At 35.8% G+C, this 19,311-nt stretch overlaps 1 protein-coding gene across 1 annotated transcript in view; it reads left to right on the forward strand.

Annotated features, from left to right (window-relative positions):
• Positions 1-19,311, forward strand: part of ASCC3 (activating signal cointegrator 1 complex subunit 3) — a 366,541-nt gene that overhangs the window by 327,196 nt on the left and 20,034 nt on the right. The window contains exon 37 of the mRNA XM_002714874.5: positions 8,920-9,144. Within this exon, the coding sequence (XP_002714920.2) occupies positions 8,920-9,144 (225 nt within the window). The remainder of the gene's footprint in view (positions 1-8,919; positions 9,145-19,311) is intronic.

Here is a 19,311-nt window from a genome sequence, read left to right on the forward strand (position 1 = left end):
GTGTGTGTGTGTGTGTGTGTGTGATATAAAGGGTATTTCCTTTATGAGATCGTCAGTTGATAGGTGTCTAGATTGATCTTTGCTGTTGTGAATTGAGGGGCAATAAACATGGGAGTTCAGGTATCACTTTTATGTGCTGACTTCATTTCCTTTGGATCTACTTCTGAAAGTGAGATTGTTGGGTCATATATTAGACTTCTTTTTTAGTTTTTTGAGGAAACTTGGTGTTTTTCCATAATAACTATGCTAATTTGCATTTCCACCAACAGTGTGCTGAGTCTCCCGTTTCTTCTTGTCCATTTGTTATTTTTTTGCTTTTGGATGAAAGCCATTTTAACTAGAGTGAGATAATAACTCCTTGAAGTTTTTATTTGCAGTTCCCTGGCAGCTAATGATACAGAGAATTTTTTTTTCATGTGTTTATTGGCCACTTACATTTCTTCTTTTGAAAAATCTGTATTCAGATCCTTTTCCTGTTTCTTTTTGCTAGATTATTTTATTGACTTATTCATTCATTTATTTACTTATTTAAAAAGCAGAGTGAGAGAGAGATATTCCATCTACTGGTTCACTCCTCAAGTTGCCACAACAGTGAGGGCTGGGCCCAGCTGAAACCAAGAGCCAGGAACTACATCCAGGTCTCCCACCTGGCAGGCATCTACTGCATCCCAGGCACATTAATGGGGAGCTGGATCAGAATCAGAGTAGTCGGGACTCAAACTGGCTCTTTGATGTGGGGTGCCCATATCATAAGTGGTCGCTTAACACTGTGCTACAACATACAGTCCTCTTCCCTCATTTTGTAACTGTATTGTTTTGTTGTTGTTCAATTTCTTCAGCTCCTTATATTTTCTTGATATTACTCCCTTGCCAGATGCATATTTTGGTATTTGTGCTGCTAACACAGGCACATTATCAGATGCATGGTTTGCATTCTGTCAGAAGTCTCTTTACTCTGTTCCTTCCTTTTCTGTGCAGAAGCTTCTTAGTTTGATATAATCTCATTCACCTATCTTTGATTTTATTGCCTATGCTTTTTGGGGTCTTAGCCAAAAAGTCATTGCTTTTGCCAATGTCTTGGAGAGTTTCCCCCTGTTTTCCTCATATTTTCAGTTGCAGGTCTTATGTTTGGATCATTGATCTAGTTTGAGTTTATTTTTGTATAAAGTGTAAGGTAGGGGTCTTGTTTTGAATTACTGCATGTGAAAATCTAGTTTTCCCAGAACAACTTATTGAAGAGACTATCCTTTTTTCCAGGGAATGTTTTTAGCACATCTGTCAGAGGTGTGTTGGTTATAAGTTTTTCTTAGGAAGACCATTATTGATATTTAAAAATGCTACTGGTTTTTATTATATATCCTGCAACTTTGTTGAATTTTCTTTTTTTAATTTATTTATTATTTAGTAAATATAAATTTTCAAAGTACAGTTAATGGATTACAATGGCTTCCCCCCCCATAATTTCCTTCCCGCTCACACCCCTCCCATCTCCCGCTCCCTCTCCCATTCCGTTCACATCAAGATTCATTTTCAATTATTTTTATGTGCAGAAGATCAATTCAGTATATATTAAGTAAAGATTTCGTCAGTTTGCACCCACACAGAAAGTACTAGTTATAGCATTACTTCACATTGTACAACACATTAAGGACAGATCCCACATGAGGAGTAAGTACACAATGACTCCTGTTGTTGACTTAACAATTTGACACTCTTGTTTATGGCTTCAGTAATCTTCCTAGGCTCTAGTCATGAGTTGCCAAGGCTATGGTAGCCTTTTGAGTTCGCCGACTTCAATCTTATTCCGACAGGGTCATAGTCAAAGTGAAAGTTCTCTCCTCCCTTCAGAGAAAGGTACCTCCTTCTTTAATGGCCCCGTTCTTTCCACTGGGATCTCACTCGCAGAGATCTTCCATTTAGGTCTTCTTTTTTTTTTTTTTTTTTTTTCCCCAGGGTGCCAGGGTGTCTTGCTTCCCATGCCTAAAATATTCTCATGGGCTCTTCAGCCATATCCGAATGCCTTAAGAGCTGATTCTGAGGCCAGAGTGCTGTTTAGGACATCTGCCATTCTATGAGTCTACTGTGCATCCCACTTCCCATGATGGATCGTTCTCTCCCTTTTTGATTCTATCAGCTAGTATTAGCAGACACTAGACTTGTTTGTGTGATCCCTTTGACTTTTAGACCTATCAGTGTGATCAATTGTGAACTGAAATTGATCACTTGGACTAGTGAGATGGCATTGGTACATGCCACCTTGATGGGATTGTATTGGGATCCCCTGGTATGATTCTAACTCCACCATTTGGGGCAAGTCCGATTGAGCATGTCCCAAATTGTACATCTCCTCCCTCTCTTATTCCCACTCATATTTAACAGGGATCACTTTTCAGTTAAAATTTAAACACCTAAGAATAATTGTGTGTTAATCACAGAGTTCAACCAATAGTACTAGAACAAAACAAAGAGAAAATACTAAAATGGATAAAGTATTACATTGTACATCAACAGTCAGGACAAGAGCTGATCAAGTCACTGTTTCTCATAGTTTCCATTTCACTTCAACAGGTTTCCCCTTTGGTGCTCAGTTAGTTGTCGCCAATCAGGGAGAACATATGATATTTGTCCCTTTGGGACTGGCTTAATTCACTCAGCATAATGTTTTCCAGATTCCTCCATCTTGTTGCAAATGACCGGATTTTGTTGTTTTTGACTGCTGTATAGTATTCTATAGAGTACATGTCCCATAATTTCTTCATCCAGTCTACTGTTGATGGGCATTCATAGTCTCCTGTTGAGAGTCTTTTTTTACCTACATAGAGAATCATGTCATCTCTAAATGGGAATAATTTAGCTGTCTTCTTTCCAATTTGTATACCCTTAATTCCTTTCTCTTGCCTAATGGCTGTTATTAAAACTTGCAGAACTGTATTGAATAAGAAGGTGAGAGTGGGCATCCTTTTCTGGCTCTGGATCTTAGTGGGAATGCTTTCAGCTTTTCACCACTCAGTAGAGTGTTGACTGTGAACTTGTCATATATAGGCTTTATTGTGTTGACGTATGTTCCTTTTATACCAAAGGCTACAGCAAAGGCTGTCTTTGCATCTGTTAAGATAATCATACCATTATTATCCTTCATTCTGTTGATATGATATGTCACATTTATTGATTCACATATGTTGAACCATCCCTGCATCACTGGGATAAATTTCACTTGGTCTAGCTGGATGATCTTTCTGATCTGTTGTTGAATAGGAGTATATATATATATATATTTTTTGTTCCTGTTGGTCTAGATTCTTCACTCAACATAATTGAGTCTCATCTATGTTTTGGCAATTATTAATTATTCTTATTGGTGAATAGAATCCCATTGTATGAATGTAACACAATTGTTTATCCTGCAACTTTGATGGAAATTTTGTTTATTTATGAATTTTTGCTTTACTCATAATACGGCTGTCAGCTGCAGTGGACAAGCCTTGGTTTGGGTGTATACTTCTCTTGAGTAAATCCCTAGCAAGAGAAGGCTGGATCCTATAATAGGTATATGTTGAATGCTTTAAGAAAGCACATTTATATTCCCATGTGCTGTGTATGGAAGTTGCAGTTCTTACCAAATTCTCTCCAATACTTGGTATGTTAATTATTTTTATTTTGACCATTCTAACTTTTATGTTCCTAAAAACTAATAATATTATAAATCCTTACATAAAATAGCTGTTAAAATATCTTGCCCATTCTTTACTGGATTGTTTATTATTTCACTGTTCTGTTTTGATCTGATACATTTTGAGTGAATGTTTTAATAGTATAAGATAGGGATCAAAGTTTCCTTTTTTTTTTTTTTTTTGACACGTGTGTATCCAGTTATTTTACTGCCATTCTTGAAAAGACTATTCTTTCTTGACTGTTTTGCCCATGAGCCTGTGTCAAAATTGCTGTCCATGTTTATGTGTGTTTATTTCTGGACTCCTTATTCTATCCCAGTAGGTATTTTTGATTTATGTAGCTTTACAGTAAATTTTGAAATCCAGTAATACTAGCCCTTAATTTTGGTCTTTTTTCTGAGTTTCAGCTATTCTAGGTTCTTTGCATTTCCATCCAAATATTGGGAACAACCTGACTTTTGCAATGGTTTTTATTGGGGCTATATTAGATCAGTTTGGGTAAGAGTAGGGAATGTATTTCCATTTAGTTCAATCAGAACTTCTGCACAGGTACTGCAATCACAGATGCACATATCCCACATGGTGTCTTAACCACTGTGCCAAACTCCTAACTCTGTGAGAAGGCTTTTAACTACAAATTTAATTTCTTTAATACATGTGGGGATTTTTCAGGTTGTGTATTTCTTCTTGAGTGAGCCTTGGAAACTGTATCTTTGAAGGAATTTTTCCATTTTTGTCTCAGTTTTTATATTTTATAGGCATGGAGTTACTCATATTATTATCCTTTTGGTATTTGTGAAACATGTAGCTATGCCATCCCTCTCATTCCTGACTTAGGTATGAGTATTCTCTCTCTTTCCTTATCTGTCTGCAAGAGGGTTATAAATTGTGTTGATCTTTGCAAAAAACTTTTTGTCTCATTGATTTTCTCCATTGTTTTTCTGTTTCCTATTTGAATTATTTTCATTTTAATTTTTTTATTATTCCCATTTCTTATTAGTTGAGTTTACTTTGCTCTTCTTTTTTCTGTTTCTGGAGGTATTAACTAAAGTCATTGATGATGTTTCTTCAATTCTAATTAGATAATTATTTTTTTAATTAGTTTATGTATTTGAAAGGCAGAGTTTACAGAGAGTCAGAAGCAGAGAGAGCGAGAGGTCTTCCACCCACTTATTCACTCCCCAAATGCCCGCAATAGTTGGAGCTGTGCTGATCTGAAGCCAGAAGCCAGGAGCTCCTTCTGGATCTCCCACATGGGTACAGGGGCCCAAGCACATGGGCCATCTTCCACTGCTTTCCCAGGCCATAGCAAAGAGCTATATCAGAAACTAAGCATACCTTTAAATAAATAAATAAATCTTTAAATAAATAAATAAATATAACCTAAGTACTGCCCTAGTGACAGTCCACAAATTCTGATGTTTTTATTTTCAATTGAAAATAATTTCTAATGTCTCTTTTCATTTCTTCTTTGAGTCATAGGTTACTTAGAGGAGTTTTATTTATTTCCAAATATATGGGAGTTTTCCAGATACCTGTCTGGCTTCTCATTTAATTCTATTGTTGTCAGAATACGACCTGAAACTTATTTTGTGATCCAGAATATGATGTATCTCAGTAAATGTTTTTGAGAATAATGTTAGTCAAGTATTTATTTTATCAGTTTCTGAAAGATAAAACTGTTATTTGGGGCATAATGGTTTCAGACTGTTGTGTCTTGTTGATTGGTTTATCTCTTTATCATTATGAAAGAGCCATCTTTATCCTTGATATTATTCTTTGCTGGAATCTATTATGTCTGAAGTTTATGTTATCATTCCACTTTTCTTTTGACTAGTGCTAACATAATGTATCTTTTCCTATACTTTCACTTTTAATGGGTTTGTCTTTATATATCTATATACAAATATATAGAGACAGGTATATGAAACGTGTGTACGTGTGTGTTTTATATTGGCATTATAGAGTTGTCATGCTTCATGATGCAGACAATGTGTCACTTAAAGCTATTTAGACCATTTACATTTAATGTGATTTCTTTAAAGATTTATTTTAGATATTTGAAAGGCACAGTTACAAAAAGAGGGAGAGTTAGAGAGGGAAAGATAAGAGATCTTCTATCCACCGGTTCACTCCCCCAAAATGGCTGCAACAGCTGTAGCTGGGCCAATCCGAAGTTAGGAGCCATTAGCTTCTTTTGGGTCTCCCACATAGGTGCAGGGGCCCAAACCCTTGGGCCACCTCCCATTGCTTTCCCCGCCACATTAGCAGAGAGCTAGATTGGAAATAGAGTTAGCAGGGACTCCAACCAGTACCCATGTGGGATGCTGGCTCTGTAGACAGAGGTTTAACCTGGTATGCCACAGTGCCAGCTCCTAATGATTATTTATATGCCTAGGATAAATGTGTACTTTTACCATTTGCTGTTCAGAAATTTTTTTTGACTAATTTAATTTCATTATGGTGTGAAAATATACTTTTTAATACCCATTTTTTTCTTTTTTCCTCTTTTGTTCTCTCTTTTTCTTATCTTGTTTTGGATTATTTCTAGTTTTTCATGTTTACTTACTAATTGTAGCCATTGTGTTTTACTGTTGTAGTCATTACTTTAGGAGTCACATTACTTATTTTTAACCTATCACAGTCTCCCTTCAATTGGTATTTTACTACTCCATATGTGTCATAAAAGAACCTTACATTTATACCTCCATTTCTTCCTTAGTAGGCATTATGGGACTGTATTGTATTTTTCACTTTTGCATATGTTACAGACTCCATGGTGTATTATTTTGCTTTAATATTAAAATAATAACTGTAAATTCTTATATACTCGTATTTGTCCACGCAATTACCATTTCCAGTGCTCTTCTTTCTTTTTTGTAGATCCATATTTTAATGAGGTATCATTTATCTCCTGTCAAATAACATCCTTTAACACTTTTTTAATGCAGGTCTGCTGCATTATTTCAGCTCTTGTATGACTGAAAATCCTTCTATACTGCAGATCTTTGTTTTTATCTTTTAGTACATTGAAAAAGATGCTGTTCCCACTGTTATCTTTCTGCATATTTTCTGATGACAAATCTGTTACACTGCTTATCTTTGTTTTTTGTATCTAATGAATTTTTCTTCTGGTTGCTTTTCATATTTTCTCTTTATCAGTAATATGGAATAATTCAATGCTGAATCATGATGATGTAGTTTTCTTTATTTTTCTTTGAAGTTGATTGAAATTCTTAAGTCTCTATATCTATAATTTGCATCAAATTGCAATTTCCCAACCATTATTTCTTCAAATATTTTATGCCCTTCTTCCCCCAGTGTTCATCACACCACTTGCAGTTGCGTCACAACTCAGTGATGCTATGTCATCTTTAAAATTCTTTTCTCTCTCTTTCATCTTTAATAGTTTTTGTTGATGGCTTTAAGCTTGTTAATATTTTCTTCTTCAATGTGTATTCTTCTGTTAATAAAACCCAGTATAGTTTTCATCTCAAACATCGTAGTTTTTATCTCTAGAAATTTGATTCATTATCCTTAACATTTTCATCATAAAGAATACAGTTGGCAATAACTTTCAATGGCCTTGCCTGCTAATTCTAAGAACCTAGTCAGTTCTAGGTCAGTTTCCAGGCACTGTTTAGTCTCCTCATTATTGATCCTGTTTTCCCGCTTTTTTCAAAGCTAGAATCATTAATTGAATGCCAGACGTTGTGAATTTCATCTTTTTTCTTGAGTGCTGTGTATTTTTTATTTGCGTAAATCATCTTGAGCTTTGCTCTGGAAATCTTAATTACTTTGAAGCTAATTGACCATTTTATGTCTTGCTTTTATCATATGTTACGTTGGCCCAGAGTAGCACTCATTGTTGAGCTAATTGTTCTCTACTGCTTAGACAAGATTTTCCTTCACTACCCTATACCCTGTGAATTCTGATTTGAATGGGGGGAAGAAGCACCATCATACCTGGTACTGTGTGAGTGCTAGATGCTGTTCACTATAATTCTTTTATATTATTCTTTCCCCAACTTTGGATAGTCTCTTCACATGCCACCACTATTCAGTCCTGTGCTGAAAATTCAAGGAGGCTCCTTTGCAGTCAGATCTCTGGAGTGTTCTCCCTCTTTCCTTCTCTTTCTTCCCCCTACCCCTTCTTCTTCCTGTGCAGTGTCCTCCTTTGGTACCCTGTTGTATAAACTTCAGCTGCTTTCATCTCTGTACACTTTGAGTTTCATTTCCTTAATTCAGGAAGTCTTCAATGTCCACTTGAATCCCCCCTGTCTGCATCACAACCTGGAAACTCCATGTAGAAAACTGAGGCAATAATAGGAGTTACTTAATTGCTTTTCTGTATCTCATGGATCACTCTTTCATAGTCTTGTGTTCATTTGAAGAACATTGGTTCATGTTTTTTTTTTTTTTTTGGGGGGGGGTTGGGGAATAGGGAGGGAGTTGACTACAAAAGGAGGATAAATCCAGTTCCTACTACTAAATCAAATCCTATCAAACAAAGTACATCAGACTTTTTAAATAGATATGTCTAGTTCTGTTTAATTGATTCAGTTAGAGGTCCTTATTGACTAGCATCATGGAAGCTACTTTTCACTACTAAACCTTACTAAACCTAAGATGAAAAATCAAAGCACAAGATTTTGCAGAACATATTCCAGAATAAGTTGATTAATGTAATAATTTGCTAAAATTCTTAATGGTCCCTCTCATCACCATTTTCTCACTTTGCCTCTCCTGTCTGCACCCCTTTCTCCAGCTTTACCTTATTTCTTCCATTCTTCTTCTAGATCCTAACTGAAACATGACTTTTCCAAAGCGCCATCCCTAATACTGTCTTCATTTCTCTATATCTGCCATGCCATTAAATTATACTTTATAGAATTTGTCTTATCTTCTCTGATAGGCTCTCAATTTCTGGTCCACTGCAGTAGCCTCACCATTATAGAATGGTGTGAAGTCTAGAAGGTTCTCTGGTATTTTTGTTGACTGTGTAAATGCAAAAGAATATCCATGAATTTTAGATATATTGTACCTTACCAGCTTTTACTTATGTATTAATGATAACATGGAACAAAACAGATTTCTAAGGGATATGCTTAATATTGTGGTTTTTCTAAACTGTACTTGAAATAAACATCAATAGTTAAAGCTAAGAAGTGCATTAATTATTATACCTTTGATATAGCACATAAACTCACACATGTTTATAACTAATAGGTATGTGGATTTTTTTCAGGATGCAGAAGAATACACAGATTTGCCAGTAAGACACAATGAAGATCATATGAATAGTGAACTGGCAAAATGTCTTCCCATTGAGTTAAATCCTCATTCATTTGACAGCCCACACACCAAAGCACATCTGCTGCTTCAAGCACATCTCAGCCGAGCCATGCTGCCCTGCCCAGATTATGACACTGATACCAAAACAGTGTTGGACCAAGCTCTCAGAGTATGTCAGGTATGAAAATCATTTCTTATACCTGCATTGTCTCCTATAATTTCTATCGTTTTCTATCCTACTTTATGATAATGTGTTCTAGAATTTTAAAAATTATTGTGTCATTGTAGAGAAATACCTAGTGAACCAAATAAAAATTTCCAAAGGAAAAGCGAATGTAAATGAAATAAGATGACCATTTTAGTCATTCATTCAAGGAAAAAAGTATGTGTCAAGTACTTTTCAAGGCACTGAACAAGACAGAAAATTCTCTGCTGTTATGGACTTTGAGCCAAGCTAGGGAAGGCTGACAAGTATACATTTTAAAATAAGTGCTATTTTTAAAAAGTATTCAAGCATGGTAAATGAAATGTAGAGCAAGATAGAGGGTTCTGTGTTGTGCTATTTTTATGTAGTTTTTAGGGATTATCTCACTGATAAGATAATAGTTAAAAAAGGATTAAAGGAAGAGAATGATGCCATGGGTTTGTGGATGGGTATATCCTGAGCATAAACACAGTCAAGTGCAAAGGCTGTGTTGTAAGGAGTTACTTGTAATATTTAAGGAAGATGTAGAAACCATTCTATAAAAGATGGAAGGATATGGTTGGAAGTGAGGCCAGATGTAGATAAAATTGGGTCAGTAAACTGTGGTAAGGATTTTGGATTTTACTAAGAACACTGGCTCATTAATGGCTATATCAGTTATATCTATCAATATTTTCCATATTAATCAAAACATTAATTTTTTAAAATTTAATCACTTTTTTATAATATCAGTAGTAGGCTTGTTACATGTTCACATAAATATAATTTTTCATGAAAAATATTTTCCAAAACAAAAAAATTGAAAAAAATGGCATTGTTTTACATTTTAAGAACTCTAATATCCAGCTTAATAGGGGTATATAAGTGCTTCATAATTTTCATGGAAAATTAATGAAACTATAAGTTTATCTTGTTGAAAAAATTGTGAAATCCATGCATACAAGAATTCTTCAAAAAGTTCATAGAGAAAGCAAGGATTTAACCTAGTGGTTAGGATGCTGGTTAATACAGAGAACCTGATACCCAGCTCTGGCTCGTAACTCCAGCTTCTCGCTAATGCAAGACCCTAGAATGGCTCAAGTAATTATATTCCTGCCACCCTTATGGGAAACCTGGAACTCATTCCTCGTTCCTGTTTTCAGCCCTAGCTGTTACAAACATTTGAGGAATAATACAATGGAAGAGAATTCTCTGTCTTTCAATCTGTATCTCTCTCTGCCTTTCAAATAACTAAATAGTTTTAATTCATAGCAAATATGTATTATGAAAAAACTTGACATGTGCTTAAAAATTTTGTACCAAAATAAACATATCTTTTAATTTTATTTTTCCATGAACTTTTTGAAGTTTCCCCAAATATTTCATTTTACAATCAACACAAAGTGTCTATTATATTTTTAATTGAAGAGAATAGTGTTTTGATTGCCATTTTATATTTGTGAGTATTCTTTGATGCCATAAAACATGAAAAGTGTATTTCTTGAAGCTTAGTTACAATGTGGAATCTGAAACTTTATCACTAATGTGTTTATACCTCAAATGCTGTAGAGCTAAACAATAATGATAGTAGCTGGCCCAGGTTAGTGTGGATCAAGTTAATGAGTATTGGTTGAATCCTAAATATATTTTTTTTAAGGAATACTAACAGGATCTGATAATGGATTGGCCAAGGGTTTTCAGAGAAAACAAAGAACTAAAGAAAATTCCAACACTTTTTTCCAGAGAAGCTGGGAGGATAGAGCTGCCATTTACAGGGAAATGAGTTTTGATGGCAGAAGTACACGTGTACTATAGGGCTGAGCTATGAGGGGTCTTGATTTTCTACATTATACCTTTTTTAGCCATTTCTATAATGAAAAGTAACTCTAAGAATTTTCAGAAGACTTAAAATGTTTTTAGTGGTAGAGTAAGTCTATCCATAAAGATAAGTGTACCAAGGGCATGCATTATGACATTACTTGAAATGTAAAGCCTTGGAAATAACCTAAGTATCCTATTATTGAGCACTGTAAAATATTAGAATTTCATCTATGAATTCCACATTTATATCCATATAGGTAGTTTATATCCATAAGATAACATACATGAAAGTTCATGGGAAATGGATTATATGTTTATTTTAGTGTAAAATGTTTTGAAATCCTTACTTTTTTTTCATAATACACATTTTCCATGGACTTTTTGAAGACTCTTCATATGTACAATTTCAAAAATATTTTGCAGCAAAATAAAATTCCGTTTTAACTCCATTTTCCACATACTTTGTGAAGTATCCTTATCGCTAGAGAAAATATGCAGAATAACTCTACCAGAAGATTAATAGTATCCTCTGTGGGCAGCTGGATTTCCTGTGATTTTTAGCTGCTTCTTCGTGCATTTCTAAATGATTTGAATGTTTTCAAGTGAACCTGTAGTATTTTTATTTTAAAAATTCACAATTTTTTTTACTTTAAAAACTCAAAATGTTTTATAAAATACAGTAGGCATCAGCTACCCAAAATTAGAAAGGAGAGGAAGTAAGGCTATAATAAACACATAAATTTTTTTGACACCCTTTTGTAACTAACACATGGTTTACCTCTCTAGAAAGATGATTTACCACTCCTTATTAGTCACACTTTACAAACAAAGGTTAAAGTTCCTAAATCCTTAGCTATGGCTCTGGATACTCAATTTGTGTTTCCTGTAGCTTTTTTTTTTTCCCTTCAAGCACTGACTTGTTAATGTTAATGAACCCTGACATAAGAAAGAGTTGGATAGAAGTTGCAGGAGAAATTAGTTTTTGCATATTACTTACATATGATTAACTCATAGCTACTTTCATTTTCAGCACTCAGTCAATAATGACTCAAAAGCATAATAATAAAGCAAGCCCCAAAGGAGTGGGTGTCTAAATTTACCATCAGGTACTTTTAGCTCCTATTAGATATTTTATATACAGCTTTATGGGATGATATTTATATTTCTTGAATATTTCTGATCTCTCTAAATAGCATCTAAAGAGAAATAGTTCATTCTTTAATTATCAAACTAGTAGAATTTGTTGTTGATAGTTTGGAAAAACATATTAAAATTAAATGGTTAGTGTATCTTCAATCCCAAGAATGAGGTGCTTTTGTTTTTTCAATGAGTTTAATTTTTGTCAAATTTGCATTTCAAAATAATTAGACAAGTATAAAACATTTGTAAAATACTATAATGAAATTGTTGTATACCGTTCACTTAGCTTCTTCTAATGTTAATGTCTTACCTCAGGACTGATCCAGTCCTATTGATTATCTGCATATCTCATTCAAATTTTATCAATATGAATTTTATCCTATTATGTCCTTTTCATGTTCCAGAATCCCACATTACATTTAGTGATCCTGCCTCCTTAGTTTCCTTGTCTTTCTTGGCACTTTTGAAAAGTATGGACCAGTTATTTTGTAGAGTTGCCCCACAGTTTGGAGTTGGGTGATGTTTCCATATGATTACATTCAAGTTCCCTGTTTTTGGCCAGAGTACAACAGTGATGATAGTTTGTCCTCATAGTATGTCATACCAGGAAGCTTATGTCATGGATCTGCCCATTACTGATAATGTTAAGTATGCATTTGAGGTTGTATCTTTCTGCTTTTCCTGTGATAGTCATAGTCACTTTTATTTCTTTTGTAATTAGTAAGTGTTTTGTGGGAGGTGTGTTGAGGCTATATGTTGTGTCTTGTCATACTCTCCTATATTGTCAACATGCAATAATGCTGTTTTTCTGAAACAGTGATTACTGTTGTGACTTTCTATTTCCAACATTCCTGGAATTATACTATAAAGAAGAATTTTCCCTTCTCCCCCTTTTTTTTTTTTTTTGCTTTATTAGATTATTTAGTTATGGAAGTACTGACTTACGGATGTTTGTATCATGCTATTGAGTAAAACACACTGCTGTCATTTTCTCTTTTGTCCCAGAGTCAACCATGCAGAGCCTGTCAGGCTTGTGGCTGAATCTTTTTGACATGCCCTCAGTGTTGCTTACATTCTAGCAGCTTGTACTTTCTTGGCACCATGTCTAAAATCAGCAGTTTTTCCAAAAAGCCTTAATTCCTTTTTGTTAGGCAATGATATTCAGCACTGAAATCTGAGGGCTTACTACATGCCATCTCTACTTGGGTGTCTTTGCTTCCAGACCATGCATACATACATGGACATCCATGTCTGTTTGTAGATCTGTTTGACTCTGTGTGTATGGAAAAGACTATGTTTATAATTCTGGTATCTCAAATTTCAGTCCAATATCAAAGGATTCATTTTAGTCTCCCCCCTCCTTTTTTTAACTTAACCCTTTTTACCTGTAATATACCTGGTTGTCATTAATAAAAATATAGTTTCCTTTATCCTCGATCTTAGAATATTCATGATGTTGTTTCACTACTACTAACCCTTACTCCTAAAAAAAAGCAAATGTCTAACTAGAGCAATAGTTTATATTCAGTTCTCTTTTTGTCTTTGGAGGCTTTTTATTTGTACACTTTTATACGTATACATTTGCTCTTTTTCTTCTTTTACAACTTTTTAATTTTAATATTTTATCACATCAAATGAAACAGAACTTTGTAATGGCTACACCATATTCCTTCTTACAAGACATAATTGTTTAATGAGTCCCCCATTGCTAGGCATTTGTGTGTGCAATTTTCTTCTATTATAAGTTGTAAGCATTAATTTTAACCATTTGAAAGGTTCGACTTAACTTTTCAGAACCACCTAGAAAGAAACTTGATTTCAAAGAGATGACAACAGGGGGATGGCGCTATGGTGTAGAGGAATAAGCCTCCATCTGCTGTACTGGTATCCCTATAAGCACTGGTTTGAGTCCTGGCTGTTCAACTTCCAAACTTGCTTCATGCTAATGCTCCTGAGAAATCAGCAGAAAGATGGCTGAAGTGCTTGGGTTCCTGCAACCTCGTGGGAGACCCAGAAGAAGCTCCTCACTCATGGTTTCTGTCTGGCCCAGCCCTAGCCATTGCAGTCATTTGGGGAGTGAACCACTGGATGGAAAATTTCTCTCTCTCTCCCCCACCCCCACCATGTTTCATTGCCTTTCAAATAAGTAAATCTTTAAAAAGAGAGAGAGATGACAACCAGCTTTATATCCTAAATACTCTCATTCCTATAATTTCTTTGCAAGGTTGTGATAAAGGGAAACAAGCCCAGAGGGTGAAAGAATATTAAAGTTGTCCATGGAAAACTTTCAGAGAAAAATTAGAGTTGATAAAATTCTCTATTACTCGTTGGCTATTCTGATTTTTGTGTTCTGTTATTTAATCTTATATGTGAATTCTATTAGGCTCAGAAAACATTGGTTCAAGCAATTTTCCAAGCCACAGTCCTAAAGGCTGATTAAAAACTGTACTTCTCTCATGGGACACCACAATGATGTTGTGGTCTGTGGATGGCACTTAATGCCACCAGTCCTATCAGTTCTCCTTTATTGCCAATCTGGTGTAAGACCTTAGTCTAGCCTCAGGTGTTTGAGTGAAAATAGCACCTCACAAAAGAGTAGGGTGTTAGTCGATGGTTGTAAACAACAGGGGTGGACATTTATCACAGTGGCTTAGATGTTGCTTGGTATACCCACATCCCATACAGAGTGCCTGGGTCCGAGTCCTAACTCCACCCCAAATCCAGCTTCCTGTTAATGGGCACTCTGGGAAGCAGCAGGCGATGGCTCAAAAAGCTAGGTCCCTGCCACTCTCATGGGAGACCAGGTTGGATTCCTGGCTCCTGGCTTCTGCCTGGCTCAGCCCCAGCCACTAAGGCATTCAGAGTTAACCAGTAGGTGGGAAACAGGAAACTGTGTGTGTGTGTGTGTTTTTCTTTCTTTCTCCCTCCCCCTCCCTCCCTCCCTCCCTCCCTCCCTCCCTCCCTCCCTCCCTCCCTCCCATCTCCCTCCTCACTTTCTCTATAAAATAAATCAAATACAGTTTTTAAAATAGGTAACAATTTGAGAACTCAAAAGATCCATCTTAGAGTCCTCACTCTTAGTAGTTATTTTATTCCCTTTATCATAGTAATTTAACACTCAAATTTGTATTCCTTTTATTTTATAGATGCATACTTTCTATTTGAGCCATGATTTAGATTAGGAAAATTGTAGTCTTGCCTACTTATAATCTGGGTAATCTTTCACCAAAGAAAAACAGTCGTGGTGGTAGTATCTTGAAGTCAGAATGCATAGTACAACCTGCCCTTGCTTCTTCTATCCCATTTCAAATTAGGTGTCAAGCCCATTTGTGGTGTTTTCACTTTGACATGCTTTTGTCATGGTTCTTTGTTATATTTTACCACTCTAAACATTTCCATTTCTCTCTCTCCCAACAAAAATAAAATAAAAACCACTTATCTCAATTTGATTTGTAAATTGTATAATTACGAAGTTGTTTGCCTGTGCTCTTTCCCCTTTGAAGTCTTCTTGACTTCAAAGTCTTATATTTGTGAAATGTAGCAAATGAGGCAACATCCTTTCTGAACTGAATATACCAAAGAAAACCTTTTTGTTAGCCTTCATGCGAAATTTACAAATAATATTATTACTAGTTTCAGAACTGATGGTAAGTGGCTAGTGTTTTGAGTAGCTCTCTGCCACACACATCCTTTGCTAATCAAGGGAAAAAGAAACAGATGTTCAGAGAAGTTTAAGTAACTCTGCTGAGGGTGATTTGTTTAGGCAGTCCCCAGTGAAACCAAGTGGAAATTCTAGGATTCTTATTCCTGCTCTAATATCTCTGTTCATTTCTAAGAAGTGCCACAGTTGTTTAAGTTAGAATCACCTTCATTTAAATTTTAAATATCTTAAATACAAGAATACTGAGAAAATAATATCAAAATACAGGTTTATGAGTTGGGTACCCTTCTACCTCCAGTAGGATATCTACAGAAACTGAGCTTTCCGACGTTCAGTGTAAAAGGGGAAACCGTGGCTCACTCAGTGAGCTGAAAAGTACCATACTGTATGATTACAATTTTAGTTGTACTGACAAGTTGCTGAAAGTTTCCTTCCAGAGTAGTCGGGGTCAGATTTACCTTACCCACCAGCTAAAGTTATCAGGACTGTAGCCTGTATTGGTCAGTACAACTAAAATTGTAATCATACAGTCTGTGTTTTTTAAAATTTATCATGAAGGACTTTTGCATCAGCACCCTAAAGACTACAAGATAATGATGTTAGTTCATGAAAAGAGAACAGAGAGAAATGTGACTGTACACTGATTAGAAAGCTCTCGAGAAACATATGCTTCCAAATTGAAATTGAAATTCAAGTATTTTTTTATGCCAAATTATAACAGAATATTTGGCAAACTGTGCACCCCCCTGCACACCCTCCCCCCCCCCACCAAGAACAAGGCAGCCCATCATAACAGTGCGGGTAATGTTGATCATTCATTGAGGGCCTTCTATGTACCAGGCTCTGTCCTATAAAGATGGATTTAAAAATTGTACTCATGGTCTAGTGAGAATTTATTTTAAAATGTGAGAACTTCATAGGAATTTCTGTTTTCTTTTTAATCAAGAATTCCCACTAGACCATGAATAAAAATTTTTAATTAATCCCTCCTTCTCACTGTATACTCAAATCACCTCCTTTTAATTACTCTGGTTCCCTTTTCAACAGTCTGCCTATAATTACTTTAACCGTTTTCTAAGAGGGGCTTGTTAATATGATTGAATATTGTAACTGCTTTATTATACCACTCTACAGTGTCCAGTTGATATTGTGTTTGTATTTTTGTATCAACAGTTTATGATCCTTCTAAAGTTTTTATGTTATGCTGCAAAGACCAAAGAAGTAATCATTTGCTTCATCACATTCTCCCCTAAAGCTATAATAATTGAAAATAATAGGAGAAAAAATCAGATTGCTGACACAGCCAGAAAGGAAGGAGGAATGCTTTCATAATTATGTAATATTACCATATAATAAAAAGTGTATCCACACAAGAACAGCTTCTGCATAGATTTATAAACACACACGTACATGCATTTTATGTTTCTTTTATTTTAAGTTTGACTCTCTGCTTAAGTTAGGTTCTCAGCTTCCTTCAGTGTCTTAGCACCACCACCACTGATGGGGCTCCCCTGGATGCAACCTCTTCTATTTTGGAAAACTTGAAACAACTAGTAGCAATAGGCAATCTCAGAAGTTTCTTGCCACCAAGATATGGGACAACTAATTACCCTAAAGATAGCAGGTGTCTCTGCAGTTGATGGTGAGTGCAGAGATCTGTTATCCTGCCACGGCACATGATAATACAGACTGTTCACGTTCCGCGTTCCGTTGCCTGAATGGAAATAGGCAAAGGTAAACCAGGACAGCTGCCTTGAAAATATTTTTGAGTCAGTGTCTGAAAGGAAAGCATTTAGGCAGCTGTGTTCTTCTGGGTAAGTTGTCCTTGTTTCCTAAATTCTTGCATCTAATTATAGTATAGGAGCACTTATTTTATATCATTTTGCTTAATGTCAAGTATTTTTTAACTACTGAGTTTCCAGCCCTTCTTCTCTTTCACATATGAGATAACATACAACTCATTCATAACTCAAGCTAATGTCAAAATAGACTTTATCAGTTTTCATAAAGGTGCAACCAAAAAATAACTTTAATCAACTGCCTAAATAGAGGAAGGGGGTGGGAAAGTGTATGAATTGGACTGGTATACCATCCTCCATTCAGAGAAGCTTCCTAAATTCACAAAAACAAATCTTTAAAAGTTTATTGGTGTACTTATGGTTCTCAAGTTTCTCCTGTTAGTCTTTATTGGATTATATTTTCAAGGGGTGTTATTCTCCACCTTTAAAAATTCCCACAAAAAATAGAGTAAAAAAAAAAAAACTTTATTGGTGGAGGGGCCAGCACCATGGCGCAGTAGGTTAGTCCTCCACCTGCAGCACCAGCATCCCATACAGGCTCCTGTTCTAGTCCTGGCTGCCCCTCTTCCAAAACAGCTCTCTGCTATGGCCTGGGAAAGCAGTAGAAAATGGCCCAAGTCCTTGGGCCCGTGCACCCGCATGGGAGACTGGGAAGAAGCACGTGGCTCCTGGCTTCAGATCGGCGCAGCTACGGCCCTTTGGCCATTTGGGGAGTGAACCAACGGGAGGGAGACCTTTCTCTCTGTCTCTCCCTCTCATTGTCTGTAACTCTACCTCTCAAATAAATAAATACATAAAAATCTATATATATATTTAAAAGTTTATTAGTGGAATTGTTCTTTCACCTTAACTTCAAACAATAATTTTACCTATTTATCTCTGTAACAACTTCTGATAAACTGAAGCATATTCCATTTCACATAACTAATATTATGTTTCTCCTATAACCCACAGTTATTCTAAAAACACAACATTTCATCTTCAATCTGTCTTTTAAAGTATGTTAACTGAAAGGTTTAAGGTGGGGGGGTGGGGGGCAGCGATTTGGTCTAGTGGTTAAGATGACAGTTAAGGGGGCCAGCATTGTGCTGTAGTAGGTGAAGCCTTCTCTGTGGCATCAGCACCCCATGTGAGTACCGGTTCAACTGCCCACTTCTGATCCAACTCCCTGCTAATGGTCTGGGAAATCAGTAGACGATAGCACAAGAGCATGGGAGAAACAGAAGAAGCCTCTGGCTCCTGGCTTTGAATCAGCCCAGCTCTTGCTGTTGTGGCCATTCAGGGAATTAATCAACAGGTGGAAGACCTCTCTCTCTAACTCAGTCTTTCAAATAAATAAGTATTTAAAATAAAAAAGGTGCCAGTTAAGGTGCCCATATCTCATATGGAATGTCTGGGTTCAGTACCCAGCTCTTAAGCTTTCTATTAATGAGCAGTCACGGCTCAAGTAGTTGAGTTCCTACTTAATCTTTAGAAACGATGACCGAGTTCCTGGCTTGTGGATTCAGCCCAGCCCAGCCTCAACTATTTGTGGAGTAAGCCGACAGATAGAAATTTTATCTGTCTCTGTTTGTCATATAAAAAAAGTTAGAGCTATGTGTATGTACATATGTATACATATATTAGTCTGAGAAAATTAAAAAATGAGATAAGAAAAAAATTCTTTTAAATGGAAGGTACCATAACTATAAACTGGTTCTCTGTTTCTGTTAACAAATAATTCCTGTTTGAGGTAAATTA

Source organism: Oryctolagus cuniculus, chromosome 5 (genome assembly GCF_964237555.1).
Source record: "Oryctolagus cuniculus chromosome 5, mOryCun1.1, whole genome shotgun sequence".
NCBI classification, from domain to species: Eukaryota; Metazoa; Chordata; class Mammalia; order Lagomorpha; family Leporidae; genus Oryctolagus; species Oryctolagus cuniculus.